Source organism: Ochotona curzoniae, unplaced genomic scaffold, assembly GCF_017591425.1.
Source record: "Ochotona curzoniae isolate NIBS_2020 unplaced genomic scaffold, NIBS_Ocur_1.0 contig_2688, whole genome shotgun sequence".
Classification (NCBI taxonomy): Eukaryota; Metazoa; Chordata; class Mammalia; order Lagomorpha; family Ochotonidae; genus Ochotona; species Ochotona curzoniae.
In genome coordinates, this window is record NW_024465553.1 from 29001442 (window position 1) to 29021552 (window position 20111).

General features: G+C 45.9%; 1 protein-coding gene across 2 annotated transcripts; it reads right to left on the reverse strand.

Moving 5' to 3' along the window:
- Window positions 1-4059: 4059 nt before the first annotated feature.
- On the reverse strand, window positions 4060-18946 carry SULT1C4 (sulfotransferase family 1C member 4). 2 transcript variants are annotated; one of them, XM_040975666.1, is made up of 7 exons: window positions 18589-18946; window positions 12946-13071; window positions 12115-12212; window positions 11715-11841; window positions 11092-11186; window positions 5707-5887; window positions 4060-4456 (listed from the first exon to the last, which is right to left on the reverse strand). In XM_040975666.1, exons 1-7 carry the CDS (start codon window positions 18755-18757, stop codon window positions 4344-4346), a joined length of 909 nt encoding a protein of 302 aa, XP_040831600.1. In that variant the 5' UTR covers window positions 18758-18946; the 3' UTR covers window positions 4060-4343. The 2 variants fall into 2 exon arrangements, with proteins under 2 accessions (XP_040831600.1, XP_040831601.1); XM_040975667.1 differs by lacking the exons at window positions 11715-11841; window positions 12115-12212.
- Between the last annotated feature and the right edge of the window lie 1165 nt (window positions 18947-20111).

Genomic DNA, 20111 nt, shown 5'->3' on the forward strand with positions numbered 1-20111 from the left:
GGCGCCAGTTCTAACCCTGGAAGCTCCACTTCCCATCCAGTTCCCTGCTTGTGGCCTGAGAAAGCAGTCGAGGACGGCCCGATGCTTTGGGACCCTCCCACATGGGAGACCTGGAGGAAGCTCCTGGAACCTGGCTTCAGATTGGCGCAGCACCAGCTGTTGCGCTCACTTGGGGAGTGAATCATTGGACAGAAGATCTTCCTCTCTGTCTCTCCTCCTCTCTGTATATCTGACTTTGTAAAAAAAAAAAAATCTTTTTTAAAAAAGATTTTTACACATTCTGACAGGTACGAGATGGCCGAATAGGGTGGGGACAAGTAGAGTTAGGCAGACCAGGGACTGAAGTCAGGATAGGATGGAGCACAATCCTGGGTGAGAAGCACTGTCGGATGGGCAGGACAGAGCTTGCTGCAGATCTCTCATTTTATACCTAAAGTTACAAATGATTAGGAAGGCTCAAGGACGAAGGCCAATGGTGAAACTAACTAAAGCCAAAAGCAGATCTCTTGTACTGTGTTCAATTTCCACACTGTAACTTCAAAAGAGACGTTCTTTTCTCTCTCTCTCTTTCTCTCTTTGTAACACTGACTTTCTTGTAGATAAAGAAATCTTTTTTTCTTAAAGATTTATTTATTTGTATTACAAAGTCAGATATGCAGAGAGGAGGAGAGACAGAGAGGAAGATCTTCCGTCCCATGATTCACTCCCCAAGTGACTGCAACAGTTGGTGCTGTGTTGGTCCGAAGCCAGGATCCAGGAGCTTCTTCTAGGTCTCCCACACAGGTGCAGGGTCCCAAGGCTTTGGGCCGTCCTCAACTGCTTTCCCAGGCCACAAGCAGGGAGCTGGATGGGAAGTGGAGCTGCCGGGATGAGAACCAGTGCCCATATGGGATCCTGGCATGTTCAAGATGAGGACTTTAGTTGCTAGGCCATGCTGCCGGGCCCAGATAAAAAAAAAAATCTTAAGAAAAGTAATAAAGGCAGAGCTACAGAAAGAGACAGACAGACCTGCACTTGTCATGGTTGGGCCAGGTCTAAGCCAGGAGCCAGGAGCTTCATTAAGGTCTCACATATAAGTAGCAGGGGCCCAAGCCCTTGGACTGTCCTCTGCTGCTCTCCCAGACTATTGGTCACAGGATGTGTAGAAAATGGAGCTGCGGGCCCGGCGCGGTGGCGCAAGTGGTTAAGGTCCTCACCTTGCACGCCCGGGATCCCATATGGGCACTGGTTCTAATCCCGCAGCCCCGCTTCCCTTCCAGCTCCCTGCCTGTAGCCCGGGAAAGCAATGGAGGACAGCCCAAAGCTTTGGGACCCTGCATCCGTGTGGGAGACCCAGAAGAGGCTCCTGGCTTGGGATTGGCATAGCATCGCCGTTGCGGCTCACTTGGTGAGTGAATCATGGGACGGAAGATCTTCCTCTCTGTCTCTCCTCTCTGTATATCCGCCTTTCCAATAAAAAATAATAATAATAATAAAAAAATGGAGCTGCTAGGACTTGAAATGGCACTCATGTGGGATGCTGGTGTCACAGGTAGTAGTTTTACTCATGAACCACAACTCACCCTCTCCAAACCTCTTGTTGAAATTTACTTGCCGTTGTAACTGCATTAAGAGATGAGGCCTAATGGCAGGTGTTTAAGTCATGAGAGCTCCACCGCATGAATGGTTTAATAGCATCTTGTAGGAGTGGGTTAGTGACCAAAAGGGGAAGTTCGGCTCCTTTTCTTATTACACATTCTGTCACGGGATGACGGGGCAGAAAAGCTCTCATCGGTTGTCAGCTTTATTCTCTTGGACTTCCATAATAGTGGGTCAAATAGTTTTCTATTGTTTATTATTTATAATATGTGATCTACTACTAGCACACACACACACAAAACTAAAAAAGAAAATTGGTGTCAGAGAAACCTATTTTAACAAATGTCTCAAATTGTGGGCACAACTTTGGAACTGGGTAATCAGTTGAGGCTAGAAGAGTTTGGAATCGCTTGCCATACATGCAACCTGTAAAATCACTCTGGTGATAGCTTAGAAGATGGGTTAAAGAAAAAGAAAAGAAAAGAAAAAAAAAAACAAAAAGAAGAAGAGTTACAGGGGAAGTCTGAAATCCTGGGGGGTTACATGAATGAGCCAGGCCGTGTTGGGAGAAATACAGACAGAAAAGGCCGTTATGATGCGATTTCAGGTGAAAAGGAGAATCAAGTACTAGAAACTCTAGTAAAGCCCATCCTTGTTGCAAAGATCTTGGCCGAATTTTGTCCGTGTCCTTGGAGCTAAGGGAATGTAGCTCATGTGATGGATGAACTAGGTATCTGGAAAAGAAACACTCAAGCAAAGAAGCCTGCAGCCCGCTTTGTGACTGTAACCACATACAGAGAGATGCAAGAAGAAAGGAATGGCTTAAGATGAAATTTGTAATCGAAAGAGTAGGGAGAAGAAGAAAGGGGGTGATATGGAAATTTTTCAGCTTGGCTATGAAAGCATGAAAAGGTGTGGCACCTTACCTGGGCTTCCTCATCCCAGAACCAGGAGCTAACTAATCTTATACTGTGCATAACTTACCCTGCTGGCCTCTGTCTGCTGCCTGGGCTCTAGGGCTGTGCTCCCTGGCTCTCCCAGACGTTGCTCAAACCAGCTAAGTGCAGCCTGACCTGTGTGGTGGGAGGTCCAAGCTACAAAACTTGGTGATAACTACAAAGCACAGAACGCAAGAGCTGTGGGGCATGTGGAAAACCAGGAGGCCCAGGCCCACTTGTCTCAGGGCTCGAACCGCCACAGCTAACAGTGCTTAGTGGAACCAGTAGAGTAGGGCCACCTCCGAGACCCCAGCACCGTGAATATACATCGTGTAATGTCATTCTTGGGAGAGCGGCAGGCATGAGATTTTAACCCGAGACAACTGCTGGGTGGATTGAACCTAACAGTGGTGGCTGTGTGGGTGCCCAGGCTGCAGGACATATGCTAAAGAGGGCTGTTACGCAGCTGTAATATTTAATACTGTTTCCCTGTTGGGTTTTGGAGTTACTTGGGACCAGTTACCCCTCTTTTGGATCGGGAATGTCTGTCCTATGCTTGTCCCACCCCTGTGTTGCAGAAATGACTTGATTTGCTTTCCCAGGCTCACAACTGGAAGGGAATTTGCTTCAAGATGAGGCTCACCTGTTAAATAACTTGGCTGAGAGCCTCAAACGGATGCCTGAACAGTTAAGGCTTTTGAGGCTGTTGGGACAAATGAATGTACTTGCATGTGGTGAAGGACATTTTGGAAAGCCAGGGATTTGCATGAAATGGTTTGACAGTCGCTCCCCTCCAAACTCATGCTGAGCCTTAACTATCATTGTAAAAGTGGGCACCTAAGGAGAGGTGCTGGAGGCTGCAACTCCTGAATGGATTAACCATCCTGGGAATGGGTTAGCCGGAAGAGGGCTGTATGTTCCTCTCTTGTCTTGTCTCCTATGTGCTTTCTTGTAGGCTTTTGCCCTCCTGCCTTCAGTTTCAAAGGCTCTTGCCAGATTCTGGCATCTTGCCCTTGGACTTCCTCACCTCCAGACCCAGGATCAAGTGAGCTTAGACTGTTTATAATTCACCCAATCTGCGGCATTTTATTACAGCAGCGCAAAAAGGACTACCACAGTCAGTCATTTAAAAAGAATTTAAGGGCCCGGCTGCGTGGCCTAGCAGCTAAAGTCCTTGCCTTGCACGTACCGGGATCCCATATGAGCACCGGTTCTAGTCCCAGCTGCTCCTCTTCTCATCCAGCTCCCTGCTTGTGTCCTGGGAAAGCAGCTGAGGACGACCCAATGCTTTGGGATCCTGCACCCGCATGGGAGACCTGGAAGAGGTTCCTGGCTCCTGGCTTCAGATCGGCAGAGCACTGGCCATTGCGCTCACTTGGGGAGTGAATCATCGGACGGAAGATCTTCCTCTCTATCTCTCTTCCTCTCTGCACATCTGCCTTTGTAATAAAAATAATTAAATCTTAAGAAGAAACAAACAAAAATAAAATAAAAAGAACTTAGGCCAAAACTCAGTCTAGAAACTTTAATGTTTTTTTAGGTGATGACTAAAAATATTTTTCGTTTGCTGACAGGGTCTGTAGGAATCTTGGTGTGATAGTAATCAGCAGTGTTACTAGCATCCCAACTATGTATTTACTGAGCCTCTCCTACGTTGCCATCCTCCTCCCACTCTCCGCATTGTGCACCGACTCTGTCACTTGCCTTTTCTTTAGCAGTAGGGAATGGTGTCTGAGAACTTGAATCCAATTTCACTTAGTCTAAGTCTTAAACTTGACTATGACCCAGTGCCTTAGGAAATGAACTAAAGTGACTTCTGGGCTTGTTTTAGAGATGGAAGTGGAAAGTGAGACTGGTGTCGGCCATTTTCTTCTTGTAGTCTTCATTGAATCTCTCATTCTGAGCAACAGTGAAATGATGCTTCCAGTCTCCCACCATCCCTGAAACACAGTCACGTGGGGGGCGTCAGTAGCTGCTGCAGGAGCTGGTGTTGCCCTGCACCGTTTCTGTGTGGGGATGGCTACTGCATCTCCTAGGAGCAACAATTTTGGATACAACATATTGCTTCTTGTCCCAGGACTTAATCTGAATGGGAGAATTTCCGGCCTCCATTGGGACAAAGGGAGAGCCTGTTGTTCCCCACCCAGCCTCATCAGTAGGGGAATGGCAGGGCGGGGTTAAAGCAGGAGACCTGGGAGTTGCTTTTCTCTCTCACCTTCATGTATATCCAGGTGCTGTGGATGCATGGACTGCGGCCTCTGTGCCATTAGCTGACCAGCAGGAGCCCCTTTTCTGAGAGGCCCCAAGATACGGCTCTGAAGAAGAACCAGCCACGATTGCCCACGTGCCATCCTGTTTATGCTTGCCAGGGTTGTTCTGCTTACCACCCTCTGTCATTCCGTGCGTTTCCCCTTTACTTCGCTTAAATATAGAACATAATATCCTTGAGGGAATAAAATTTTGTATTTTGTCTGCTGTATGTGCCTGGCACATAGTAACCCCTCAATAAGTATTCATGAGTAAAAATGAATTTAGCGGATAGCACAGAGCTGATCATAACTAGATTCTTTGCCAGTTCTAATTTAATTCTGTATATTTTCATGTGACCAGTGAGAGCGCTGCAAAGCAGGTGGCAATGGTGAGAGTTAGACACCACACCTCGCTGGCTCAAGAGGGTGATTAAACAGGGGTCATTTTTCAGTGGTTTCTTGAATACCTCTTTTCCCAGGATCATTCATTACAATTATTCTTTTTTTTTTCCAAGTATAGAAAAGACAGCTCCTCAATTTTTGTGAAGTGTTGGATACTTCTTTTAAGATAATGGCCAAGGGCCTGGTGGCGTGGCCTAGCGGCTAAAGTCCTCGCCTTGAACGCCCTGGAATCCCATATGGGCGCCGGTTCTAATCCCGGCAGCTTCTCTTCCCTTCCAGCTCCCTGCCTGTGGCCCGGGAAAGCAGTCGAGGACGGCCCAAAGCTTTGGGACCCTGCACCCGCATGGGAGACCCGGAAGAAGTTCCTGGTTCTTGGCTTTGGATCGGCACAGCACCGGCCATTGCGCTCACTTGGGGAGTGAATCATTGGATGGAAGATCTTCCTCTCTGTCTCTCCTCCTCTCTGTATATCTGACTTTGTAATAAATAAATAAGTCTTAAAAAAAAAAAAGATAATGGCCAAAAGAAAATATGAAAACCTTTTCTCATGAATGGAGAAACAGAGTGATTCATGATGTCTGAAGGCAGTGTGGAATAGTTGGCCATTGGATTCTGCTTCATGATGTCAAATGAGGTATGGTGGACAATTTGGTCTAGAACTTTGTCATCCAGTTTCTTTCCAAGAAATTCAGCCAGCTTCTCAATTTCATGTTTTGGATTCTATGATAAAATTCAAAACAAAGAAGATTATATACAATAATTAGTTTAAACTATATTAAACTATTAAAATACATCAAGGGAAGTAACATATGCCAAAAAAAGCCTTTGTCTTACAAACAACCAATTTCCTGGAAAGGACACAGTTTAACATGGTGGACCATACTGTTCTCTTTTGTCATTGAAATTATTATTATTATTTTTATAAAGATATATTCATGGGACCGGCGGCATAGCCTAGCAGCTAAAGTCCTCGCCTTGATACCAGCAGGATCCCATATGGGCGCTGGTTCTAACCCTGGAAGCTCCACTTCCCATCCAGCTCCCTGCTTGTGACCTGGGGAGGCAGTCGAGGACGGCCTAAAGCTTTGGGACCCTGCACCCGCATGGGAGACCCGGAAGAAGTTCCTGGCTCCTGGCTTCGGATTGGCATAGCATCAGCCATTGTGGTCACTTGGGGAGTGAATCATTGGACGGAAGATCTTCCTCTCTGTCTCTCCTCCTCTCTGTATATCTGACTTTCCAATAAATAAAGACATCTTTAAAAAAAGAATTAAAAAAAAGAGATATTCATATATTCATTTTACTTGAATGTTTAGACTTGAGAGAGAGAGAAACAGAGAGCTATTTCATCCTCTAGTCCACTCTCCAAATAGCTACAGCAGTCAGAACTAGGTTGGTCCAAAACTGGAAGCCAGGAGCGTCTTCTGATCTCGCACATGGAAGCCAAGACCCAAGGCCTTGGACCGCCAACTGCTGCTTTCTCACGCCGTGAGCAGGGAACTAAATCTGAAAAGGATTAGCCAGGACTAGAACTAGCGCACATGTGGGAGATTGGCTGCACAGGTGGAGTTTAGCCTGCTATTGCAATGTGCCAGGCTCCTATCAGTGGAGGCTTGTGACATGTCAGGATAGGGCTAGTGAAGCAGGTGCTGGTATTCATTGCCCACAGTATTTCACTGTGGCAATGCATTAAGGTTTATTTACAATACTCCTGCTCAAGTTAGTTTTTGTTGAAATCCTCATTCGCTAAATGTCTAACAGGGAAAATGAAGACATTCCAGCAGCATAGGGCAGAGCAGCTTAAGACCTGTCTCAAAGGAGGTTGTATTCTCAACCTGCCATGACAGGAGTGTCCCCAGGCCACTGTAGTGGTGGTGGTGGGAGGAGGCAAGTTCTTTTTTCCCTTTTTAATTGAATTTTAGTTAAATTTTAATTCGTTTCAAATAGAGTCAATGTAATTTGTAGATAGAATTTTAAGAGCATAATGATATTCTCTTGCTCATTCCCTCCTGCTCACCTTCCTCCCTTTGCTGCTTTTTTAGTTTTTGAGATAACATTTTAAATGCATATTACAGTAAAAAAGACTTACTACTTGAAGTTCAGCAAGTTAAAAGCAACAAGACTGTAGTGTAGTGGGAATATAGAACAACTATAAACAACAGTTGACTGGAAAAATGTCATTTTGCTCACAGATAGTACATTTTAAAGCAATTACAGATCATTGAAACTACAGCAGTATAACATTCTTAGGCAGTGATTTTTCAGAGTCTGACAGAAGCATTTTGCAGCAATACTGACAATACTGACGATACTTCCGATCCAGCTCCCTTCTAACGTGACACAGAGACATTTTTCTCCTTTTTTTTTTTTTAATTTTAGCGTCTACATATAAGAACAAACATGTAAGATTTATCTCTCTGAGTCTGGCTTATTTCTCCAAACATCATGACTCAGCTTGAGGACATTTTTTTTTTTATAGCTGAATAATATTCCATTGTATGCACACTGCATTTTCTTGATCCATTAATCTGATAATAGACACTTTGGTTGATTCCAGATTTTGGCTGTTGTGAGTAGTGCTACTATAAGCTCGAAGTTGCAGGTCCCTCCTTCATACAAGTCTTTTGGGTGTACCCAGTGCTAAGATTACTGGGTACCATGGCAAGGCTATTTCTAGTTTGTTAAGGAATAGCCACGCTGTTTTCCCCGTGTTGACATCCTTACCAACATTTGTTACTTTCTGTTTTTTGGTTTTGATGGGGTTGAGGTACTATTTCATTGTGGGTTTGATTTGCATTTTTCTGTTGGCTAGTGATGTTGAGTATTTCCATGCCCCAAGAAACACTCATAGCTAGTTCCTGGTTTCTAGTATGGTCACGATCAGGGTTGGGCATTCCAAGATTAAATTCAGTTCTTCCTAGAGGGACAGAATCCTGGGAAACTCCTGTGACTATGGCCTTCCTTATCTTCTGGGGCCAAATTTAGGGAAGGAAGAAGTTTACCCTGATCACTGCGTCTGTGGGGTGCTTTCACTTTAAAACCTTGAGGGTCAAGTGCTATGGCGTCATGGGTGAAGCTGCTGCCTGCAGTGCCAGCATCCCATGGGGTGCCTGAGTCTTGGCTCCTCCACTTCCAATCCAGCTCCCTTCTAATGTGCTTGGGGAAGCAGTGCAGAAGGTCCGGATGCTTAGATGGACCCCTGCATCCATATGGGAGACCTGAAAGAAACTCTTGGCTCCTGGCTTTACATAGATAGGCTCTGCTCTGGTAATTGAAGTCATTCAAGGAGTGAGTCAGCGGATGGGAGATTTCTCTCTTTCTGTCTCTCTGTAACTCTGCCTTTCAAATCAATAAATCAATTTTTAAAATTCCCTGTATGTTGAAAGTGCACCATTCACTTGTGTTCACACAGACTTGGACTCGGAGTGCTGAGAAGTAAATTTTGTGCGAACGATTAGCAAGAAACATTCCAGAACGTGATTACAGAAATATCTGAAAGAATTTTAGGGATTATGAGGTTAACGAACTGTTATCAATAAGCTTTCTTTCTGGCACTCGTAACAGAGTGGTATCTATACATTACCCGTTTCAAGGATGTACTGTCTCTTGCACTATTAGGAAGCATTCAATAGGGCTGGCATACACACGAGTCAGGTCTGGAGTCACTGCCAGTGAGGTATCTTTGGGGATCCCCCCAACTGGATTACTGGACTCAAAACTCCAACCACGGGGAGAGCCACAGAATCTGTGATCCGACAGTAGAGTACGTGTGTCAGAACCGAGTCTCCTCAGTTGTTGAAGCCTGTGCAGCAGCTAGCATGCCCAGACGCGCGTGGGGGACATGACAGCCAGTCCACTGAGGTCTATAGAGCACATCTGGTACTAAGGATGGCAGAACAAATTGGAGAGCTCTCCTGACCAAGTTTTGGCAGCAAGTATCTGGGCAAGTGGAGACTCTAACGTGGACTAAGTCAACCAACGGACCTTGGAAGGATTTCCTCAGCTTTGCAACAACGAAACCGGCAGCAGCTCAGGACTGCTGAAGCCACTTGAGCAGCATCTTTGGGATATGCTCCACATACGGATGACATCAAGTGGACATTCCCCCAGGCCCAGGTACTGATGAGGTTGGAATCTGGGGCTCTGGAAGCTGCCCTTTTCCCTTCCCTCCCCACTTTCCCCAGCTATAGGAATAAAAAGGGAGATTGGAAACCATTGTCTCATCCACTTCCTTCCACTCCTCCACCCTTCCCACCCTGACTGGTAGTCCGCATGGGCGTGCATGCTTCTTAGCTACGTAAACATCATCAAAAGTCAAATAAATTTGATAGATATAAGAAAATGTGATAGGTGCTGGCATGATGGCATAGCAGGCCTCTACCTATGGTGCTGGCATCTCATGAGCACTGGTTTGTGTCCTGGCAACTTTACTTTGGATCTAGCTCCCTGTTTATGGCCTAGGAAAGCAGCAAATGGACCAAGTCCTTGGGCCATGCGGGAGATCCTGAAGAGGTTCCTGACTCCCAGCCTCAGAATGACCCCAAACTCCCATCATTGCAGCCATTTGGGAATCGAGCCAGTGGATGGAAGGCTTGTATCTCTTTCGCTCCTTTCTGTAACTCTGACTTTCAAATGAAATAAACTAATCTTTAAAGAGAGAACCATGTGATAAGCAGACAGTGTCTGTGTGGAACCTTCCTACTCTAAATTATGCCGCCAGTCACATTTACTCAAAACCGGAAACCCTAGTAATACACAACTCAAAAGCCATAACCTTCTTTCCCTGAGTGTCTGTATGGAGAGAGCTGGGATCAGACAAGAGGCTGTACAGGAACAGTGAATATGCCCCAGATGTATTCCTCAGGAAACGCAGGGTCTCTCTGGATGCTATGCTCTTATTTACGCGTTGGGGCCCTTTGTAGGATTTCAATCGTCTTGTACCAGGAGTGGGTTCTGAGAGGCCATGCCCTTTGTTCAGTTATGAAGCCTTTTGCTGGCAGATGTAAGAACAGAGCCAGTATCCTTCGTAGACCTGTAACGAGCCATCTGCGCAGACTGTAACAGGCTCACAAAGCTCCTGACTCGCTAATACTATTATCTCCTCTTTTACACTTCATTTAACTCATCCACATAGTGAAATGTAGGTTTCCTTCCCAAGTAAAATTGATATTCTGGCAGACAGAATGTGAACCCCAGAATTTTAATCATTAGCATCTTCTAACACATATTCATTTTGTTAAATGCTTTTTGCAGCTATGATGTCCCTTAATGCCAGTAATAACCAAACCAAATGCTAGAAAAACTTTCTCTTCTAAATTGAATTTTAAAAAGATTTATTTATTTTTCTTATTGGAAAGTCAGACACTCAGAGAGAAGGAGAGACAGAGAGGAAGATCCTCTGCCCACTGATTTATTTCCCAAGTGGCCACAAAGGCCAAAGCTGAGCCAATCCGAAGCTAGGAGCCAGGAGCTCCTACCCTCCAGGTCTCCCGAGAGGGTGCAGAGTCCCAAGCCTTTGGGTCATCCTCTACTGCCTTCCCAGGCTACAAGCAGGAAGTTGGATGGGAAATGGGGTCACTGGGACATGAACTGGTGCCCACACAGTTGCCTTGTGCAAGGCAAAGACTTTAGCCACTAGGTTCCCACACTGGGCCCCTAAAGTGAATTTTGAAATAGACATGGGGGTGAAAAAGTATCATATTTTGCAATCACCGGCCTGTAAGATGCAGCATCCCCAGGGCACCAGGAAGCTACAGGTGAGGTTATGTGATGCAAAAGCACGCAGCATCCCCTGTGTACTCAGCAGCTGCTGCTGGTGAAATACAGGGATCTCACTGCTTCCGTCTGAGTCTGTGATGGGCTCAATACTCAGAACTCAAATGTTCTACAGTCCAAGGGGGCACATTGAACGGCACTGCCCTCACCTTCTTCATATCCTCGTAGAAGAGGAAGAGGATGTTGTGTTGGTCTTTAGCTTTCCACCATCCTTTCACATGGTCATGCCAGGAACCCCAGCACACTGGAAGATGGGATGAAAAGCAAGGCGATGAGTCACAAAGGTTCAACCCCCAGATATTCCACTGGAAGGAGAGACCCTGAGGAAAGTGAGGGTATTGTTTATTGTTATCATGATCAGTAGTTACTCATTTGTTTATTTGAAAAGCAGAGTTGTAGGGAAAGAAGAAGAGACAAGGAGATGTGTCTTCCAATACTAGTTCACTCTCCAGATGGCCCCAATGATCAGGGGTAAGCCAGGCCAAATCCTGGAGCCCGAGTCTCACCTGGGTCTCCCCCACGCAGGGGCCCAAGCCCCTGGCTCATCTGTCGCTCTTTGCCCTGGCACATTAACAGGGAGTTGGATTTGAAGTGAAGCTGTGCTGCCCGGACTCCAGCCGGTGCCCAGGTGGGACTCCAGCACTGCAGGAGGCGGCCTAACCTGCTGACCCACAGTGCTGGCTCTGAGAGTGTTGTCAAAGAAGGCAGAGCCTCTGCAGGCCTGAGGACATGATTCATTCATTTCAGGGCATTTCAGAGCAAACTCTCTCACCTTTCCCAGCCAGAAAACTCTCAAAGTATTCTTCCCATGTCCCCGGATCAGGAAGTGCTTTATTCATTCTTTGAAAGTGAAAATAGGACACCATGTTGTCCTTGGGATTCCTTGCCACATAGATTACCTGCAAATGTGGAAGAAACGAAAGAGGATCAGAACATGGTCAATATTGTTATTGTCAAGAGTCAGTCTGGGCCATCCGCCACTTGTCCTGACGCTGCCTGCCAGGGATCCTGGCTTTGCGGGGAGGGGAGAAGCACTGCCATTAAGTTGTATATTGATTACTATGAAGAATGCAATTTTTTTTTTATAACATGCAAGAATGTTTTAAGAGGAAGGTCACTGAAGGCTACGATTGTCCTAAAGAGTACTGCTGTGTGTTTTTTCACTTTTTTACCTTACACTTTTCCTCTAGGAAGGATGGAGGCAGCAAGCTGATGGGAAGATGTGTTTTCAGGACCCGTGGCGAGGGCATCGCTTTAGCTTGTTCCAAACCTGAAAAGAGTGGTTTGTCATCATTTCCTAAATAATTTTTCCTACTTGTTTCAAACTATTGCTGCTGCTTTCCAGTGTTGCTCACCTGGGAGCAGTGCAAGGCAGCCCGAGAGCCCTGGGGCTCTTGTCTCTGAGGGGATGTGTGTATCCTATAAGTAGACATTTTCCTGAGAAAAATTCTTAATTGTAGGGATCAGGTCTAAAAATGTTCAAAACCTCCCACTATTAGCAGCTTATATGGGTTCATCTTCAGGAAGTGTCGCTAACTGATAATTAGAAGACCAAAATTTAACTTAATTGGAAGATTTGGGCAACAGCCAGACACAAATCCAGGGCCTGGCATTGTGGTACAGCAGGTTAAGCTGATGCACGCAATGCTGTCATCCCATATAAGTATCAGTCCTAGTTCCTACTGCTGATCCAACTCATTGCTAATATGCCTGGAAAAGCAGTGGCAGACGGCCTGAGTGCTAGGGCACCTGCCAGCCACATGGGAGGCCCCTGCATGGTTTTGTCCTGCCAGTATCTTGGTTGTTGGATCACTTGAGAAATGAACCAACAAATGGAAGATCTCTCTATTTCAAACTCTTCAAAGAAATCAATCTCTTTTTCCTAAAAGATAAAACAACCAAATCCATCAAGAATGCATGCCAATAATTTTGAGAGCTGCAGTTTCATTGTAGACACACGATGTGCCAGGGACCATAGTCGGCTGTGGCTTTTCCACACTTACCGCATCCTACAGAAGGGATTATCCACTCGATGAAAGGAAACCGGATGTGAGTGGGTGCTCGTTTACTGATCTCAACGTCACCTTCGTTTTGTATTAAGTCCACTATCTCCTGAGTCCAGGTTGTTCCTTAGTCCACACATAAGATGAAGAGAAATTTAGAATATTGTATTATTTAAAATGTGATCAAATGCTTGTTAGAACATCTATGAGAATTTTAATAGCAGGTGTATAGAAACGTAATTCAGAAAATATTAATTCTTTTTGATATCCCAAGTTATCAAGATATGAATTTTTGTATAAATATTCCGGTTGTGGGGGCCAGCGTAAAGAGTCCAGCACAAATTCTCTACCTTCAATCACTGACATTCTACATGGGTGCCAACTGGTACCTTACCAGTTCCACTTCCCATCCAGCTCCCTGCTTGTGACCTGAGAAAGCAGTGGAGGACGGCCCACAGCCTTGGGACCCTGCACCTGCATGGGAGACCTGGAAAAAGCTTCTGACTCTTGGCTTCAGATCAGCTCAACTCTGGCTACTGTGGGAGTGTACCAGCAGACAGAAAATTTTTCTTTCTCTGCTTCTCTCTGCAAATCTGCCTTTCCAATAAAATAAATAAATCTTTTTTTGTGAGGAATGACTCGAACATTGACCCTTGGAGACCCCCACCATTTTAGACTTGGTATAATTTTAAATATCTGCTTCTCCTAGGGCTCAACTTCCTTAAGGTTTGTGTGCCCTTTAAGTTCAAATTTTGTTGTCTGCCAATCTGGTGTAACTTCTTTACTCTTTTCCCACCAATCGGCTGTAACCTCATGGCACCAGACCTGATGACCCTATCCACCCATCCCTCACAGCCATGTGACACTGACCTTGGCCATGAAAAAGGCACACTCCCATGTACCTGTGGTTCTCCTTGCTCTCTGCTCTCTCCCTCTTCTCTTGGAGCCCTTTCCCACCACTATGGCGGAGAGGTCTTTCCCCCTCTCTGTCTCTCTGCCTCTGCTCCCAGCCCCATGGTCATCATTCCTGCTGGAATAAAACCTCCTGCATAGCTCACTGTATCTAGTATTTTGGCTTGTGGCAGCAAATGGAAAAGAGCTAAAACCAAAAAGAGATAATGCCAAAAAGACCCAACATCTTTAAAAAAAATTTTTTTTATAATTTTCATTGGAAAGTCAGATATATAGAGAGGTGAAGGAGGAGGAGGAGGAGGAGAGAGAGAGAGAGAGAGAGAGAGAGAGAGAGAGAGAGAGAGGAAGAACTTCTGTTTACTGAATCACTCCCCAAGTAATCACAATGATGGAGTTGAGTTGATCTGAAGCCAGGAGCCAGAAGCCTCTTCTGGGTCTCTCATGCAGGTGCAGGGTTCCAAGGCTTTGGACCATCCTTGACTGCTTTCCCAGGCCACAGGCAGGGAGCTGGAAGGAAAGCAGGGCTGCCGGGATTAGAACCGGTACCCATATGGGATCTCAGCACGTGCAAGACGAGGACTTAAGTGGTAGGCTGTCTCACTGGGCCTAAGACCTAACACCGGGATCCCATATGGGAGCCAGTTCTAACCCTGGAAGTCCCGCTTTCCATTCAGCTCTCTGTTTGTGGCCTGGGAAAGCAGTTGAGGACAGCTCAAAGTCTTGGGACCCTGCACCCACATGGGAGATCCGGAAGAAGTTCTTGGTTCCTGGTTTCAGATCAACGCAGCTCCAGCCATGTGGGGAAAGAATCAACAGATGGAAGATCTTCCTCTCTCTGTCTCTCCTCCTCTCTGTATATCTGAGTTTGCAATAAAAATAAATCAATCTTTAAAAAAGTGCCATTGTGAGTGGACATTCCATTGATGGATATGCAGTGCCTTTTTTCCTATCATCACCTCTAATTTGGATTCTTTGTTGATTTAGTTGTATTATCCTTAAAAAATTAGGATCACCTGTGGAGTAATGACTGTGCATTTCAGATTTTTCCCCTAAATATGTTGCATGAATCTACTGTATAGAAGACATAGATGCTGGCTGAATGAGTCACTATTGCCTGTGCGTGATGTATGCCTTGGCCCTCAGTATCCATCTTCAATCTTTCTGGTTTTCTCCTTATCTCAGCAGTAGAAATGCAAAAAAAAAAAAAAAAGTACATTTCTTAAACTCCTTTGTCACAAAGATTCTGAATGCTAAATCCCGTTCTGCTGATGGGATAACATAGGTTGACACTAGGAAGGCGGAAGCAAAGTTGAATCCATTCTTACCAAGAGACAGTGGCTGCTGACGGGGTTGCCAACAGAACTTTTACAGATGTCATTCCACATTCCACAGCCCCTGTCTTGACCCCAGAAAGCTGTGCCACACTGCCATCATTGTCATAAGTAGAAGGGCCCTGTCCCCTAGCTTGTGAAGATCTGACCAGGTGGACCAACCTGAGCCAGGCTGGGAGGTTGCATGTTCCAGGGATGGCTTGTTTTCAATCCTGATCAGGTTTACTTACTTTTTGCTGTGATCTTTTGCAGAAACATTCACTGGACACCCAACTTACTATATGACAAAGGACCAAACATTTTAGCTGCCTACTCAAAGCAAGTTGGAATCATATGCGCCCTGTTTTGTGTGTTTACTCTGAACTGAGGGCCATGGGCTATGATGAGGGAAGTTTTAAGGATAGCTAGAGGTTCAAGCTATAGAATGGCTTTTTTTGATTGATTCTCTAGAGTTGAGTGCTCTGATTTAATTCCTTGAGTATGCCTTTTTTTGAAAAGCAGGGTGGACTATTTTTGTCATTTATACTGAATCTGTCTAGTACAGATGGTGTTTATAAATATATAAGATTTAAACATTAGATGACAAATATTTTATTTGTGCCTTTTGAATGGTTTACCACTTCATTAAGCTTGTTTAAAGTTTAAACGATCCAAGTCTGAATGCTTGCATTTGGCAAATAAAAGATGAATTATTAAACAAGGTACTGAGAGTGTGTAATGGTTAATGCCTCATGTTTCATTTTGATCTGAGTTCCTGGATTCAGCTCTCAGACTTAGCTCCTGACTCCAGCTTCCTCCCAGTGAAGTTCGTAGAAAGCAGCAGTGATGACTCAGCCCAGCCAGGAGACCTGAACTGAGTTGCTAGTTACTGGCTCTAGTGCCTACTCACAGCTATCGCAGACCTGGGGTGGCGAGGTGAACAACAATGATGGAAGTTCTGTATGTGGGTCTGTTCCTCACTGTTTCAAATAAATAAATTCATTTAAACAACAACACTGATAAGTAAGATTGGTGATGAATTTAAGATAATGAGATATATTCCTTGCCAATGGTTAATTTTCAAAATTAACATCTAGGAAATGCTTAGAAGCAGTACATTTTATTTTATTTTATTTTTTAAATTTATTTATTCATTGGAAAGTCAGACATACAGAGAGGAGGAGAGACAGAGAGGAAGATCTTTTTTCCGATGATTCACTCCCCAAGTGAGCCCAATGGCCGATGCTATGCCGAGCCAAAGCCAGGAGCCAGGAACTTCTTCCGGGTCTCCTACGCGGGTGCAGGGTCCCAAAGCTTTGGGCCGTCCACCACTGCTTTCCCAGGCCACAAGCAGGGAGCTGGATGGGAAGTGGAGCTGCCGGATTAGAACCAGCATCCATACGGGACCCCGGCGTGTCCAAGATGAGGACTTTAGCCGCTAGGCCACGCCGCTGGGCCCGGAAGCAATACATTCTATATATATAAGTCAGTGCAGGAGAAAATGAAGAGAGTTGGAATTTTATATAGAAGTAGGGGAACTGTAGCAGGCTGGCAGGCTGAAGGGCTTGCACAGGCTCACTGGGACAGGCCTGGGTGCTTTGGCCAGCCTAAGGCGATGCCCTCTGAGGGCTTTTGATACTAGTGGAGCTGGTGTTAAGAACCTATTCCAGGCTAGGATGCTGGAGGCTACGAGTGCCCATGATGGCCAGGGCTGGGGTGGTTGGACTAGGCACCTGTACCCATTGCAATATGTAACACACTAATGGATTCTCGTGTCCACAAGTAGCCCGTGCTTCCTTTCTCCTTCCTCCTTAGAGCCCTCCCCCACTTTTTTGGCAAAGTTTATTTAAAGGGTGATTAATCGCAAGCACACATTCAGGGGCCGGGTGGGCAGAAAGGGGAAAGGTGGGAGAGGTTTTTGCTTTCATCTTGGGTCCACCGGGAGAGAGAAGTGCCACCTCCTACCCCCCATTACCTGGCTTCTTGTGAGCCTGGAAGAGTGGTTATGTGACCTCACTCCCAAGTCCTCTTCTTGGGGAAGGGATCATTTGACCGAAAAGTAGGCAGACTGTGTTACATAGGGCAGGGCAGGCATGGCTTCCAATTCATGGTTGTAAACTAGATGACACCTGACCCATTTCATTTCCTTCTTATGCTGATTAGGGGTATAAGACTTGCATATCCTGGGTTCAGAAATCTCTCCTTATTTCATGCCGAGAATCCGTTTCATGAGCCATAGAAAAATCTAGCCAATGCCAGTGTCTATGTACCCCCTGTCATCAGCTCCACTCTGAAAGCTTGTTGCCCTTTTTTGAAGTCACATCTGAGGACAGGAGCAGGCTGACATTCTTTTTGTGTACCTGGGTGTAACTGTCTCCATATACAGGCATCACCACTGGAGGTGGCACGACGTGTTCTGATGCTAGGACACTCAGTCTTGTCTCTAGCCCCTGAAATAAGAGATCTGTCACATCCGGGGCCAACTGGACATGAAAGTCTGGGTTTCTTGGCCACACCAAAGGCCATCAGTTGGGTCTCCCCCAGGAGCACAGCCTCAAGTCCCCGACCAACTGCACTGGTGTACCATTGGTTAGCCTGCCTAGGATCCTAGTATCAGGCCCCTGTTCCTCGTTCAGCGTGGTGAACAGAGATGAGACTAAGACCTCCATTGGCCTGCACATTCTCCTATCAGAATATTAAGAGAGAAAGTTGTAGTCTCCTCTGCATGTTTGAACACAATTTCAGAAAATACCGAAGGTTTGATTTCTCTCTCTGCAGGTGTGTGTGCGCAAAAGGAATTATTGATAGCAAGCTTGATATACACTTTGTATGCAGACAGAATGCTGTATTTTTAGTAGATAGGAAAATGTGCATGGCTGTCGGTAGAGAACAATTTCTGCCTTCTCACTACCACATTCGGACTTACTCCGTAGACGAATCTGTTAAACTAGTGATTGAACTAAGGAAAGCGGGTTTACAATTCACCACAAAGGAAGGTGGAAATCAGTGTGCTTCTAGGAAGCTGAGATTGAATCAGCATTGTGGAACCAAAGCCTCCTGCTTCTCTCCCAGTCAGTGACAAAATTCCCTTTCTAACCCACATACCTCACACAGGTTTTGTAAGATCATCTACAATAAGGGCCTACTTTGGAAATGGATAGACAAGTTTATGCTTTTGCCCTTGCCTCTTCTTGCAAAGTGAATGCAAATAGGGACCTCACAGGAAGAATTAAATTCTTAACATTCAAAAGTCACTTTTGTAACTTTCTGTGTACTTTCAGTTTCCCTAAGTAACTTGTCAGGCATGTCACTCTGCTCAAAAAGTTTTCCATAAAAACCCCCGTGACCCTTTGTATTTAATGCATCCTGCACGTACCTTCCTACCTCGCTTTTTCCCTTCCCTGCCGTCCCCTCCACCTACCTGCTTTAGGATACGTAGAGATAAGCAGGTCATCGGGCTTGGCCTGGAATTTCCAGATCTGATCCCAGATGTCACAGGTGGGTGTGGGCTGAAGAATCCCCTCCACATAGTCAACAGTTATGCGTGGTGTTTCATCAGATTTCAAATTCTCCATCTCCTTTGAGGCCATGAATAGCAGATATCGGGGTTTGGTCTGGGTAAAGAGTTACAGCCCAGGCTGTGTTTTTATATTGTCCAGATAACGCCCCACTCAGACTCCAAGCCCCGCCTGGAACAGCCTGGTTACGGCCAGCAAAGAGAGAGAGAGAAGCAGCACGCCTGCCAGCGGTTCTTAATCTTGTCCACAGGACTTTTCCTGCTGAGCTCCTCCCCCTCCTGGGTTGTGACGTCACGGCAGAGGCGGGCACTAGATCCTGGCCGATTAGGGGCTGCCTGGATCCTGTTCGTTTCCCCCTTGCTCTCCTGGGCCAGTGAAGAGTTTAGTGTTGTGTTGCTTTTATTCCTTATCTGTAAAATAGTTCAGAATTAGTGCACTAATTGTTTCCTTTGAGATGCTGAAGCGATTAAAGAGTTGGCGGGCATTTGGCTGTGGAATGACAGACTGCATGCAGTGTTCCTTGTTGAGAGGCTGCGGGGACCTTGGTCCATCCCTCCCGGGGCCGGTCAGTTTTGTTACTTTTTTTTTGAAGAGTAAAATACATCCTGCTCCACTGGAAAAGGTATCTTCCCTTCTGTAGGTAGTTACACAATCTGAACAGGAATCCAATCCCAGCCAATAAAACGCCATGCCTCGGGTAAAGTCCAAATGGATATAGAAAACTCCAGAATTCACAGAAGACAGTGGTGCCGTTAGAAATGTGTTCCTCCTGAAAAAGCCCTTTCCACTGGTTCTTAGTCAGAGGCCTGCCCTCACCAGGCCTCTTGTTTGGGGCAGTTCTTGTTCTTGCACAGCAGCTGCCACGTGTACCAAGTTGGTACCACGTGTGAAGTTCTGCTTGTGCACCTGCTGGCCTGTTCGATCTCCTTCAATATAGGGTGTATGAAACAGGGCCTAGATTCCATCTGGCTGTCTCAGTGTGCACCAGCTGTATGCATAGGTTTGGCATCACACCATTTCTTGAGAGAACAACACAGAAAATGGAGGGAGTGAGCCCTTTGGGTTTCTTTTTTTTTTTTTAAGATTTATTTATTATTATTATTTTTTTTATTAGAAAGGCGGACATACAGAGAGGAGAGAGAGAGAGAGAGGAAGATCTTCCGTCCCATGATTCACTCCCCAAGTGAGCACAACGGGCCGATACTATGTCGATCCGAAGCCAGGAGCCTCTTCCGGGTCTCCCACGCGGGTGCAGGGTCCCAAAGCTTTGGGCTGTCCTCGACTGCTTTCCCAGGCCACAGGCAGGGAGCTGGAAGGGAAGCGGGGCTGCCGGGATTAGAACCGGCGCCCATATGGGATCCCGGGCGTGCAAGGCGAGGACCTTTAACCACTTGCGCCACTGCGCCGGGCCCTTTGGGTTTCTACC